The sequence below is a fragment of the Lonchura striata genome, chromosome 14, assembly GCF_050655825.1.
Source record: "Lonchura striata isolate lonStrDom1 chromosome 14, ASM5065582v1, whole genome shotgun sequence".
Classification (NCBI taxonomy): domain Eukaryota; kingdom Metazoa; phylum Chordata; class Aves; order Passeriformes; family Estrildidae; genus Lonchura; species Lonchura striata.
Window position 1 is genome coordinate 2143069 of NC_140716.1, and position 13702 is coordinate 2156770.

General features: G+C 48.1%; 1 protein-coding gene across 2 annotated transcripts; it reads left to right on the forward strand.

Moving 5' to 3' along the window:
• Positions 1 to 2891: 2891 nt before the first annotated feature.
• On the forward strand, positions 2892 to 12897 carry C1QTNF8 (C1q and TNF related 8). Of its 2 annotated transcripts, XM_021550586.3 has the most exons (3): positions 2892 to 3448; positions 8014 to 8251; positions 9703 to 12897. In XM_021550586.3, the coding sequence occupies exons 2-3, from the start codon at positions 8026 to 8028 to the stop codon at positions 10248 to 10250; spliced, it is 774 nt and encodes a 257-aa protein (XP_021406261.2). In that variant the 5' UTR covers positions 2892 to 3448; positions 8014 to 8025; the 3' UTR covers positions 10251 to 12897. The 2 variants fall into 2 exon arrangements, with proteins under 2 accessions (XP_021406261.2, XP_085448208.1); XM_085592082.1 differs by lacking the exon at positions 2892 to 3448 and having other exon boundaries at positions 7225 to 8251.
• Positions 12898 to 13702: the final 805 nt, after the last annotated feature.

Consider the following 13702-nt stretch of genomic DNA (forward strand, 5'->3'; position numbering starts at 1 on the left):
AATTATGCTTGGGAATTATAGCAAAAACCTCCTGGGAATTATGGCAAACACATCCTGGGAATTATGGCAAAAACCTCCTGGGAGTTATGGAAAAAAACCTGCTGGGAATGATGACCAAAACGTCCTGGGAATGATGGTAAAACCCCCCTGGGAATAATGCCCAAAACCTTCCTAAAGTAGCAGGGCTGTGGAGGAATAGTGGGAATTCATGGGCAAGCTCTGCTCCGGACCAGGCAGGAGGAGGAATTTCCCTTAGGAAAGCACAAGATTCCATTTTCTATGGAATGGGAATGTTTGGGTTGACAGGGACCTTAAAACCCACCCAGTTCCAACCCCAACACCTCCCAGGCTGCTCCAAGCCCCGTCCAGCCTGGCCTGGAACACTTCCAGGGATGAAGCAGCCACAGCTTCGCTGGGAATCTGTGCCTGCCCACCTCAGTGTAAAAAAAAAATAAAAATCTCTTAATATCTCATCGAAATCAACCCATTTTTAGGTCAAACCCATTCCCTGTTGTCCTGTCAAGAATTCCTATTTTTGGAGCTGCAGGACAAGGTGTCCTTGGTGCCGGCAGTGACTCGTGGCAGGGCAAGCTGTGTCCTCCCCGTGCTCCTCCAGGCGTGGCCCTTTCCTCGGGAGCACAATGATCTTCCCCGACCTTCCAGCTCAAGCTGTTCCCACAAAAAAATGGAGCTCCAGCTGCTCCACAAAATCCCTTTTGCACCGAGCCTTGCAGTTGGTTTGGGAAAGTTGCCTGGGAAAAGCTCCTTCACGAGCTCAGCTCAGAGCCTTTCCGAATTCTTGGTCCTGTCAGGAATTTAAAACAGGAAAAAAGGAAATGTAAAATCTTTGGGTTCCCAGCTGGAACTGTGTCCCTCATTCCTTAGGATAATCCTACAAATCCCAACTAGAATTGTGTCCCTCATTCCCTGGGATAATCCCACAGCTCCTGTTGGAATTGTGTCCCTCATTCCCTGGGATAATCCCACAGCTCCTGTTGGAATTGTGTCCCTCATTCCCTGGGATAATCCCACAGCTCCTGTTGGAATTGTGTCCCTCATTCCTTGGGATAATCCTACAAATCCCAACTAGAATTGTGTCCCTCATTCCCTGGGATAATCCCACAGCTCCTGTTGGAATTGTGTCCCTCATTCCCTGGGATAATCCTACAAATCCCAACTAGAATTGTGTCCCTCATTCCCTGGGATAATCCCAGACCTCCCATTGGAATTGTGTCCCTCATTCCCTGGGATAATCCCACAGCTCCTGTTGGAATTGTGTCCCTCATTCCCTGGGATAATCCCACAGCTCCTGTTGGAATTGTGTCCCTCATTCCCCATCCTCCAGACACGAGCCTGGGTTCATTCTGAGGTGTCCAAATATTCCTTTCCCCAGGGGAATATTCCCAATTTTCTCAGCCTCTTCTCTCCTACCTGGATATTGTTGAATTCCCCCTTTTTAGGACTCCCTATTCCTCATTTTTCTGCTGATTTTTGACTTTTTCTTCTCCCACAGGGACAAAATCCAAGATCTATAAATCCACTGTGTAAACAGGAATATCCTTCTCTGAATGGGATTATTATTCCCAAAAAGCAAGCTGTCATTCCAAGAGGCAAAATCCTGTTTATTCTGGAGACGTCAGCACTGCTTGCATAAAATCCAGACTAAATTAAAAGCTCCCATTTGGACCATTCCTGGACAGTTTGGGACCAGTTTTCCAGGATTTCAGACCCCCAAATTCTCTTTTTTTTTCCCAGTTTAGTCCCTGTTTTCCTGTCCATGTGTGGAAACTCCCGGCAGCAGCCTCACCTCCTGTGGAAGCAGAGCTGTGCCCACTGGAATTCCAGATTTTTGTGGCCTTGGAGAACTTGGAGGAGCTGGGATTCAGAGGGTGCCCCATGGAGAGCTGGATCCTGCTCAGGATCACACCAGGACAGCAGGAAAACTTTTCTTTAAATAAAAATATTTTCATTAATAAAAACCATTTTCTTTATAAAAATATTTTATTTATAAAACTATTCACTCATAAAATATTTTCCTTATAAAAATATTTTTATTTTCAATTTTTGAATTTATTTCTATTCAAAAATCCTTTTTTTTTAATTGAAAAAATCATCACTTGCTCATTTCATTAAACTCCACCAATTCCAAACCATTCCTGACAAAACTCATCCACCAAGGATATTTTTTCCCTTATTTATCCCAGCTCCACCCATGGATTTAAAGGTTGTTTTCCTTCTTTTATTTGGAAAAGCTGTTCCAAAGCTGGGTCAGCTTTTCCATGGAAACAGCCCCGCCTCTGCTGCAGGGCTCAGAGCTGTGGGGAGCACTGGGAGCACTGGGAATTTCTGGGAGCTCTGATGGATCAGGAAAACTCCAGGGAAGGGAAATTTAAGCTTGGAATGGGAAAGGCAGAGAGGGAAAAAACTCCCCTTTCCCTCTTGGTGTTCCCAGGCTGATCTAAAATTCCCTTTTCCTTCTCTTCCCTGCTGAAGGAATGATGCTGGAGCTGCCATGGGATACCTGGATCTTCCAGCCCTGCTGCAATTTATGGGAAGCAGTTGGAAACAGGGAAAAGGAAAAGGAAAAGGAAAAGGAAAAGGAAAAGGAAAAGGAAAAGGAAAAGGAAAAGGAAAAGGGAAAAGGAATGGGAAAAATAAATTCAGAGTCCAAAATGACTTTAACTAAATCCCCAAAGTGTTTTTCCCCGGGAAGTGACCGAGGCTAAAAAAGTGTGGGCACGAAAATCATGGAATTCTGGAATGGTTTGGGTTCAAGCTGATCCAGGGCCATGGGCAGGGACAATTCCCACCATCCCAGGCTGCTCCAAGCCCTGTCCAGCCTGGCCTTGGACACTCCCAGGGATCCAGGGGCAGCCACAGCTTCCCTGGGAAATCCATTCCAGCCTCTCCCAGGGAATAATTCCTTCCCAATATCCCATCTGCATCTCCCCTCTTTCACCTCAAAGCCATTCCTGCTTTTCCAGCTCATGCAGGAATCCCCGAGATTTTATTGTGGCTTTGTTGTTTCCTTTTTTCCCTTTCTCCTGCTTCAAAAGAGGCCGAAAACTCCTAAAGAAAAATTCTTTCCATGTGATCCCAGCACTTTCCCTCTTGGCTGGAACTCTGGATGTGGTTTTGGGTTCTGTGGCGGAGTTTTTTTTTTTTTAATCCCAATTTTTTTCAGTTTTTATTTCCATCCCTGGGAGAGGCCCTGCAGAATTCCAGACTGGCAGAGAACCCCGAGGAAACCGGAGCGGCGCAAAGGCACAGGAGCCCGGCACAAGTTGGTGCAAGCAAAGAAAACCAGGGAAAAAAATTCCTTTTGCCAAGGTTTCCTAAGGATCCAGCCTGAATTTCCGTGTTTCTCTTGGATCCCAGCACGGAAGCTGCAGCAGCAGCAGCTGAGGAACAGCAGGGGAAGGAAAATCCAGGGATCCTGAGGGACCAGGTGAGTTCCAGGGATCGGGATAAAGGGATGGGATCCCCTGTGGGAACAGAGCATTCCCACCGCGCTGAGCGGATTCCTTGGGAAAAGCAGGAATGGCGGGTTTGGAAGCGCTGCGCTGGCTTTGATTTGTCCCGGCTCAAATTCCCTGTCCCGTTATCCACCCTGCAGAGCCCGGGACGGAGCTTTTCCCAGCGGGATGGGGATGGAAGGAAGGGAGGAGCCGCTTCCCGGAGTCTCCACAGGCGCGGAAACTTCCAGGGAATTGCGCTTCTCCAGCCCTTTGGAATGTGCTGCCCGCTCCGGGATGGGAGCGTGGCCGGGCGGGATCCAGGCACAGCATCCTGGGGGGGAAATCCCAATTTCTCGCTGAATTCCCAGCATTGGCAAATCCCGGGAAAGCTGCTTTTCCATCGGGAAGGGCGAAGGAGGGATCGGTGCCCGCCGCTTCCATCAGGGGCGTTTGTCCTGCGGGAGCAGCTGCCCTGGGAATGACTTTTACTGTAATTCCTGCTGAATCACCGCCTGGGCTGGCTCGGGAGCCGGGAATTCTGCCAGGGAGCCGCCCAGCCTGGAGCGGGGACAATTCCAGGACACTGCGGGAGTCAGAGGTGCGGGCAGGGACACGGAGGGACAGAGGGAAGAGCTGCTCCTTGGGAATGAGGAACATCCTCCTGCTTCCTGTCCCAGTGAAATTCTGGGATAAAGAGAATGGAAAAGGGAAAAGCTGTTCCTTTAGGAATCACAAACTTCCTCCTGTTCCCTGTCCCAGTGCAGGGTGGAATCCTGGGATAAAGAGAATGGAAAAGGGAAAAGCCATTCTCTTGGGAATCACAGACATCCTCCTGCTCCCTGTCCCAGTGCAGGGTGAAATCCTCGGATAAGGAGAAGGAAAAAGGGAAAAGTTCTTCCTTTGGGAATCACTAACATCCTCCTGTTCCCTGTCCCAGTGCAGGGTGGAATCCTGGGATAGGAAATGGAAGAGGGGAAAATCTGTTCCTTTAGGAATCACAAACTTCCTCCTGCTTCCTGTCCCAGTAAAATTCTGGGATAAAGAGAATGGAAAAGGGAAAAGCTGTTCCTTTAGGAATCACAAACTTCCTCCTGTTCCCTGTCCCAGTTCAGGGTGGAATCCTGGGATAAAGAGAATGGAAAAGGGAAAAGCCATTCTCTTGGGAATCACAGACATCCTCCTGCTCCCTGTCCCAGTGCAGGGTGAAATCCTCGGATAAGGAGAAGGAAAAAGGGAAAAGTTCTTCCTTTGGGAATCACTAACATCCTCCTGTTCCCTGTCCCAGTGCAGGGTGGAATCCTGGGATAGAAAATGGAAGAGGGGAAAATCTGTTCCTTTAGGAATCACAAACTTCCTCCTGCTTCCTGTCCCAGTAAAATTCTGGGATAAAGAGAATGGAAAAGGGAAAAGCTGTTCCTTTAGGAATCACAAACTTCCTCCTGTTCCCTGTCCCAGTGCAGGGTGGAATCCTGGGATAAAGAGAATGGAAAAGGAGAAAAGCTGTTCCCTTGGGAATCAGGAACATCCTCCTGCTCCCTGTCCATGTTCCCTTGGGAATCACAAACATCCTCCTGCTAGGGCAGGGTGGAACCTTGGGAATTTGCAGGAATCCAGGTGCACGGGAGCATTTCCATGCAGGCACAGCCTCTCCCGCAGTTCCCCCCATGGAATTGTGTTAAATCCATCCAGTCCCCCGGGGGTGCAGGGATATTTCCTTGGGAACCTCGTCTCTTCCCATTCCTGCTGAATTCCTGCTGAATTCCCAGCAGGTGAGCACCCCAGTGGCTGCTGCTCAGGGAATCACCCGCACTGGAAACAGACCCAGGCTCAAAAAAGCACCAGAAAATGAAAAATAAACTGGATAAATGGAAAAGGAGCTGCAAATTCCCAGACAAATGTTCACGAGCTCCACTCCTGGATCTCTCCAAGGCTGGATCCTGTTTTTCCCTCCATTCCTGCCTCTCTCAGAGCTCCAGCAGCACGTCCAGCCCCTCTTCTCCATCATCCCAGGGTTGGATAAACACCCCGGACAAGGACCTCGCTCATCCTCCAACCACAACACACAGTGGGAATTCCTAACCCGCTTCCTTTTTGGGATGCAAATATTCCTGCCTGGGAGTTCTCAAATCCCAAATTCTGCCACAGCCCAGCTCCTGAAGGATCTCCGGGATATTTTGTCTGACAGGAGCTGCCAGAGCTCGGCACCGGAATCCAGCAGCATTTTCCTTGGAAAACACACAAAACCCTCCACCGCAAGGAGCTGCCCACTAAGAAATTTTAGATCCTCCTGGGGAAAAAAACAAAACCAATTTTCCAAGAGGAAGTGCAATGTTGGACAATCCCAGCCCTGAGGATGCCTCGTTTCCTGCTGCTCCCGATCCAAGGAGCTCCGGAGCCGTGAGGAGCTTCAGGCTGGAGAAGAAATCAAAGGTAAAAAGGCACAACTGGAATATTTTCCATATTTCTAGAATGGTGCTGAGAATTGGGGCCGGCACACCCGTGAGTTTTCCATGGAGGTTTTGGGTTCAACTGTGGGGTTTTAATCAAGGTTTGTCCAAATTAAAAGTAACAATGCCTGGCATTCTCCAAGAATTTAAAGCAAGGATATTAATGGATTTCTTTTCCAAGTAAAGCCCTAGGAATAACAGGATGGAAAATATCAGCTGGAATTCAGAGTGTGGCTCAGGGAATCCCAGCATTCCTGAGGTTGGAAAAGCCCTCCAAGACCATCAAATCCATCCTGGGCTGGTTTTTAGGATTTTCTGCCCATTTAATCTTCCTGAGTTTCCATTCCCGGTTGGAAACTCAAAGATGGCTTTAAAAATTAATGGAAATTAAAAAGGATTTAATTACATGGAATTCAAGCCATGAATGCTGATGGAAAAGGGGGATTGATCCCTCCTCCAGCTGCCACTGGGATGAGGTACAATTACAAATCCAAAAGTGTTTCCAGTCCTGATGGATTTCAGGAAAGAACATTCCCTACTCTCAGAGGGGAAGTCATGATTTTCCTGCTAATAGGGATTTCTTGGATTTCCAGGAAGCTGGAAAGGTGTGACTGACACTTCTTCCGCAGCAGGGAAGAATGGGAAGAAAACATTTCCCAGGAATGCTGGTCCAATCCCACTCCTGAAAGGTTTTTCCTCTTTTCCCCTCCTTGGCTCATTTTATTCCCAGGGAAGCAGCTCCAAGGCTGGAAGTTCTCCCTCTTGGTGTCCACGGAGTGAAATCCATGAAATCCATGGATCCTGGATTTCCAATGGAATCCAGAACCCCCTTCCCGACCTATTCCAGGAATTCCAGCTGGTGGAAGAGGAGCCATCCCCAGCCCAGGGTCAGCCCGAGTCCATCTCACTAATTGGACTTTGGAGAAGATCCACGGAGGCATCGATCCAAGAAATCTGTCCTGGATGAGGCTCCACAGCAATCAGTGGAATGACACTAATTACACATGGAATGGGAATGAGTGGCCAAGCTCCAGCTCCAATCCTTCCCTGGGAACAGGTCAGTGAGGAGCCAGAGAAAATTCCTCTTCTTTTCACCTGTTCCTAGGGAGGGATTGGAGCTGATTCTGGGAGAAATCCAGGGAAAAAAATGCTTTAGATATGGAAAATAGAGGAATTTTCTCTGGCTCCTCGCTGACCTGCTCCTAGAGAAGGTTTGAGCTGAATCTGGGAGAAATCCAGGGAAAAAATTGCCTCAGATGGAGAAAAAAGAGGAATTTTCTCCCTGGATTTCTCCCAGAATCAGCTCAAATTTTTGTTAGGAACAGGTAAATGAGGAGCCAGAGAAAATTCCTCTTTTTTCCCTATGTGAAGCATTTTTCCCCCTGGATTTCTCCCAGTATCAGATGAAAATCAGACAGATGAAAATCTAACAAAGGATTCCCAAACCCCAGGGTTGTGCCAAGCAAACCCAGTTTGATGCAACTCTTTGGGTTTCAATTCCCCACATGGAAAAATCAAGCTGGAAAATACACACAGGAATTCTGACTGGAAGAGAATATGGGAATGGATAAACCATGGAAAGAGGCTGACGAATAACATTTAAAGATAAAAATGATTTTGATTTATTTTGGTTTTTCTTCTGGGCTTTTCCTCCCCCTCAAAAAAAAACAAAAACAAAACAAAAAAAAATCATGTTTTGGCTCTATATTTAAATAAAATTCCATATCTTACCCTTCATTTTGAATTTTTTTAGGATGCCAAGGCACCAAACAAACCAACAGAGCATCACTTTTGTCTTTTCCCCAGAAATTTCCCGTGGCGATTGTTCCAAGAATTTTTCCAGCAGAGCTTCTGCTCCCAGCAGGTTTTGTTTGGCTTGGGATTTTTTTTCCCCCCATCCTTTTGTTGACCTGGTGTCTCTCAGCAGCTGTCACAGGTGATGCCAGCCAGGAATCGCCTTTTCCAGCGCTCCGAGGGTCACCGTTCCCACCCGGAGTCTCCCGGTGCCACCCCGGGATCCGTTAATCATTAACCCCAAGGAAAGCACTCGCCAGGTGGCCCTGATTGGGATCGCCCCGTTAATGGTTTGTGTTCCCTCTCCTCTCCAGCTGCTCCGGAGGATGGGCGCCGTGATCCTGCTGCTCCTGCTGCTCCTGCTTCCCGCCGGGAACGCCGGATCCCAGCCGGGCCAGGCGCTGCCCAGGCGGCGCCTGGCGTGCGTCAGGTGCTGCGGGCCCTCGGAGCAGCCCGTGTCCATCTTCTCCCAAAGGTCGGCCAGGATGAGCGGCCGTCCCGAATATTCCGTGCCCAAAATCCAGCCCACCATCGACATCACCATCCTCAAAGGTGGGTGCAGCTCGCTCCCGGCCTTCTCCCTGCTGCTCTTCCTTGGTGCTTCCCTACGGCAAAATTCAGCTCAAAATTCGCAGCAAGGGGTGCCCAAAAGTGCCCAAAATCAGGTCAAGGGGTGTCCAAAATGTGGTTGTGACCAAAACGAGGTCAAGGAGTGTCCAAAATGTGGTTGTGCCCAAAATCAGGTCAAGGAGTGTCCAAAATGTGGTTGTGCCCAAAATGAGGTCAAGGAGTGTCCAAAATGTGGTTGTGCTCAAAACGAGGTCAAGGAGTGTCCGAAAATGTGCCCAAGCAAAAGTTGAGGGGTGCCCAAAATTTGTTTGTGCCCAAAACGAGGTCAAGGGGTGCCCAAATGTGCCCCAAAGTGCCAAAACGAGGTCAAGAAGTGTCCAAAAATGTGCCCAAGCAAAGGTGGAGAGGTGTCCAAAATGTGGTTATGCCCAAAACAAGGTTAAGGGGTGCCCAAAATATGTTTGTGCCCAAAGGTGCCCAAAATAAGGTCAAAGGGGTGCCCAAATGTGCCCCAAAGTGCCAAAACGAGGTCAAGAAGTGTCCAAAAATGTGCCCAAGCAAAGGTGGAGGGGTGCCCAAAATGTGATTGTGCCCAAAATGTGCCCAAAATAAAATCAAGGGTCCACAAAATGTGGTCGTGCCCAAATGTGCCCAAAACAAGGTAAGAGACGCCACAAACACGGTTGTTCCCAAGAAAAGGGTCAAGGGGCACCCAAAACAAGGTCAAGGTGTGCCCAAAATGTGCCCAAGGGTCAAAGGGTGCCCGAAAGGCTGCCATGCCCAAAATGTGTCCCAAACCAGGTCAAGGGGTCCCCAAAATGGGGTGGGGCCCAAGCACGGCCCAAAGTTAATCCTGCTGGGAATTGGGAAGCTGCTGATATCTGATCGATATTCCCAGATCAATCCTTCTGGGAATTGGGAAACTGCTGATATCTGATCGATATTCCCAGATCAATCCTTCTGGGAATGGGGAAGCTGCTGATATCTGAGCATGGATTAATCCTTTTGGGAATTGGAAAGCTGCTTATAGATAGATATAGATAGATATAGATAGATATAGATAGATATAGATAGATATAGATAGATAGATATAGATATATATAGATAGATAGATATAGATAGATCATGGCGCTCTGTCTGATCGATATTTCCAGATTAATCCTTCTGGGAATTGGGAAGCAGCTGATACCTGACTATGGATTAATCCTTCTGGGAATTGGGAAGCTGCTGATACCTGAGTATGGATTAATCCTTCTGGGAACTGGGAAGCTGCTGCTATCTGATTGATATTCCCAGATTAATCCTTCTGGGAATTGGGAAGCTGCTGCCCAGGCTGGGCAAACAGCAGCTCCTCAGCGTCTTGTCTCCAGGCCGTTCCTGGGACCTGAGCTTCCCACCCTTGCGTTTGACACGCCTTTCCCTGACCCCGGCAGGCGAGAAGGGCGAGATGGGCGAGCGGGGATTCCCTGGAGCGGCCGGGAAGGCGGGAGAGCGAGGATCCCGCGGCCTGAGTGGCCGGAAGGGCCAGAAGGGCCAGCCTGGCCCTCAGGGCCACTCCTGCAAGCAGCTCTTCGCCGCCTTCTCCGTGGGCCGCCGGAAGCCCCTGCACAGCTCCGACTACTTCCAGCACGTCACCTTCGACACGGAATTCGTCAACCTCTACCAGCACTTCAACATGTTCTCCGGGAAGTTCTTCTGCTACGTCCCGGGGATTTACTACTTCAGCCTCAACGTGCACACCTGGAATTTCAAGGAGACCTACGTGCACCTGATGAGGAACGAGGAGGCCGCGGCCATCCTGTACGCCCAGCCCAGCGACAGGAGCATCATGCAGAGCCAGAGCCTGATGCTGGATCTGCAGGAAGGGGATGAGGTTTGGATCAGGATGTTCAAGAGGGAGAGGGAAAACGCCATTTATAGCGAGGAGTCGGATGTTTACATCGTCTTCAACGGGCACCTGATCAAACCCGCCCTGGAGTAGGAGCTCCTCGGCTCCGGGGAAAAGCTCTGGGCCATCCAGCAGGGTTTTCCCTCTTGGAGTGCATCTCGAATTCCATCTGGAATGGTTGTAGCCCTGGAAGAGTTGTTTTTCCGCATCTGTGTGGATCCAAGCCGCGCGAGAATTCCGGAAGGTTCCCAGCTCCCTTTGTGGCCCCTCAGGCGCATCCCTGGAGTTTGTCCATTTGACAGCAAAAATTTCCCTTCTTTCTCTTGCATCTCCCATTCCATTTGGAATATTGGCAGCCCTTGGAAGGGTGGTTTTTCCACTCATTTATGGATGGAGGAAACTGTTCCAACTGCACAAGAATTCCAGAAGTTTTCCAACTCCCTGGAACATCCCTGAAGAGTTGCCAACTTGACAGCAAAAAATGCCCTCCTTTCCCTGCATCTCCCATTCCATTTGGAATATTGGCAGCCCTTGGAAGGGTGGTTTTCCACCCCTGTATGGATAAAGGTGACTGCTCCACCTGCACAATAATTCCAGAAGATTCCCAGGTCCCTGTAAAGACCCTCAGGACATCACTGAAGAGTTTGTCAAGTTGGCAGCAAAATTTCCACCTTGCTCTGCATCTCCTGTCCCGTTTGGAATATTTGAAGGGTGGTTTTCCACCCCTGTGTGGATGGAAGGAACTGTTCCACCTGCACAAAAATTCCAGAATATTCCCAGCTCCCTGTGTAGCCCCTCAGGAACATCCCCAAAAATTTACCAACTTGGCAGAAGAATTTCCCTCCTTTGCTGTGCTTTAGAGGAAGGATTGTAATAATTAGGATATATTATCATAAAATAATTCTCCCTAAGGACCAGACCAGTTATCCAGGTGCTAATGGAGGAATTTTGTTATTCCTGTAAAAATCTCGGCTAATTAGAGCCAACCCCCTCAGCAGCACCAGGTTGGCTCCTCTCAGACAGGAATTTTGGCATGAAAATTAATATTTTGCACAGGAATTAACCCCAAATTCCCGTTTGGTTCCATTCTGTGTTATATTCCATGATTCCAGCAGAATGGTGGAATTAGAGAAATAACAGCAGATGGATTTGGGGAAGCTTTTCCAGGGAAACAGAGCTCGGTACAACCACAAGCTCCAGAGAAAAACTTCCCACAAGAACATCCAAAACCTGCCTGGGAATGTGATTCCCAACTGAACAAAATGGTGGGAATTTGGGATTTGCCAGGCTGGGATTTCAGGCTGTGCTCCCACCTGGACATTCCCGTTTTGGAGCACCATCATTTCTGGGAAATGGAGGAGAAACTGGAAAGAAAAATGTTTTGATTTTTTATTTTTAGGGATTTGAGGAGTTTTCCACAGAAATTACTGTCTTGGAACACCTTCATTCCTGTAAAAATGGGAAAGAAAAATGAGGTTTTCTTCAAGCAGTGGTTGTTAGGGATTTGGGGGGTGTTTTTCCCAGAAATTGCCATCTTATGGCACCATCATTTATGGAAAGTGGATGAAAAGCTGGAAAGAAAAAGGAGCTTTTCTTCAAGCAGTGATTTTTAGGGATTTGGGTATTTTTTCCCTAAAAAATCATGGATAGAACCATGGTGCATGAAGCAAAACCCCATCACTTTATCCCATTTCTTCTTTTCCTTTTTCCCACTCTCTTGTTTGCTTCCCAAACTTTTTGTACAAAGAATCCAGGGAAATTCTTGCCAGGAAAATGCTTCCATGAATTTCACCTTCCCCGGCTTAGGGAAAAGTAGCTGAAATAAAGATTTTGCTTTCAGTACCTGGGGTCGTTTCTGTCTTTTTCCATAAATTTTTCCATACGTTTTTCTGCATCCTCTAGCTAAAAGCACCGTACTGACCCTGGAAAAAGTCTCTGGAGGGAATTTTAGCTCCTTTAATCCAAAGAATTCCCAAAAGGAAACTCCTTTTCCTCTAAATCAATGCCAAATCTTCAAGATCTCCCAGTTGCCCTGAAAATAGGGACTTTTAAGTGGAAAATTCCATGTAAAAATGGATCCCAAGCCTTGAAACTATGAGTGTGCTCCTGCTTCCCTCAACCTGCACCCTGAAAAGGAAACCTGGGAATTTTCCATGATTTTAAAGCCACGTTGGAGAGTTCCACATCTTTCCCCCTCCTTTTCCTACTTCTAAATCCTCCCTGCCCCATCCCTAGGTTGGAAAAAGAATTCCCAGGCTGGCAGGAGCTCTGTGGTGGAGCAGAGCATTCCCAGCTGGAATTCCTCATTCCTCACAGATCCCAGCAGTTTTCCCACAATTTTGGTCCATTCTCATCTCCCGTTTGCTGCACTGACTAAAATTACAATTAAAAATTCCCTGATTATTGCCAGGGCTGGAAAAAAAAACACCCTGAACGTTTTCAATCCGCAAAATTCCGCAGAAGTCTCTTTCTCCTGGGAAGCAGCAAAAATCCATAATTTTTAGCCGTGAATAAACACTTCTCCAGAAGAGATATTTGGATTTTGGAGCTCTCATGACTCATCCCAGTGCCAGGAGCAGGGAAATCATTAAATCCACATCGATTCCAGGGGCACAACGACCTTTCCAAGCATCCAGAGGGATCCACGAGATCCAAATTACCCAAATGGCCTAAAAACCACCGGGAATCTCAACCTGCCAAAGTTTTGGGGGGAAAACTGGAATGTGTCAGTGCTGAGTGTTCCCACTGCCACATTTTAAATCACTTTTCCATGGATGGAAATTTCCTTTTGGGAAGGAAATTTCCCTAAAATCCAACTTAAACCTCCCCTGCTCTGTTTGTTGAGCTCCCTCTATCCCGGGAATGCCACCATCCTTCATTCCCATCTGCCCCCAGCCTGGTTTGGGGATAAAGAGGGAAAACATGAAATCTGCATTAATTCCAGGGGCAAAATCCACAGGGTTCCCACAGGATCCAGATGGCCTAAAAACCCACCAGGAATCTCAGCCTGCTGAGGTTTTTTGGGAATTAATGGGAATCTCTAAAAGCTGAATGTCCAAAGATTTTCTCACTGCCCCCTTTTAGAATCCCTTTTCCAGGCTGGAATCCCTAAAATCCAAGTTAAGCCTCCTCTGCTCTGCGTTGTTCCACTCCCTCTATCCTGGGAATGCCACAACCCCTCACTCCCATCTCCTCCCAGCCTGTTTTGGGGATAAAAACCTGGCTGGGTGTGGTTCCATCCCTCTGGATGGATTTTTCTTTGGAATAACAACAGGCACCGGTGCCTTGGGCAAACTCTTCCCTTCCTCTCCAGGAGGAAACTTTGGATTTACGACAGGAACGAGATAACATCGAGGCCGATAAGGAAACCAGGCAACCAACCAGGCTAATGGATTGCCTCTGGATGAGTGGAATGGGATTTAATGACTCCAGCAAGGATCCATCCCACCCCAAGGATCGGGAGAAAATGCAGGAGATGGGAGGGGAAAGTGGGAAAACAAACAGAGAGGCTTCCAAGCCAGGGAGCAATCCCGGCTAAAAGCTCG

What these genes read in the sequence shown, in the direction of transcription:
- C1QTNF8 (XM_085592082.1), top strand. Translation starts at nt 7,987, where the DNA reads ATGGTTTGTGTTCCCTCTCCTCTCCAGCTGCTCCGGAGGATGGGCGCC. An exon ending in CGACATCACCATCCTCAAAG is followed by an intron (nt 8,252 to 9,702) that starts GTGGGTGCAGCT and finishes TGACCCCGGCAG; the next exon opens with GCGAGAAGGGCGAGATGGGC.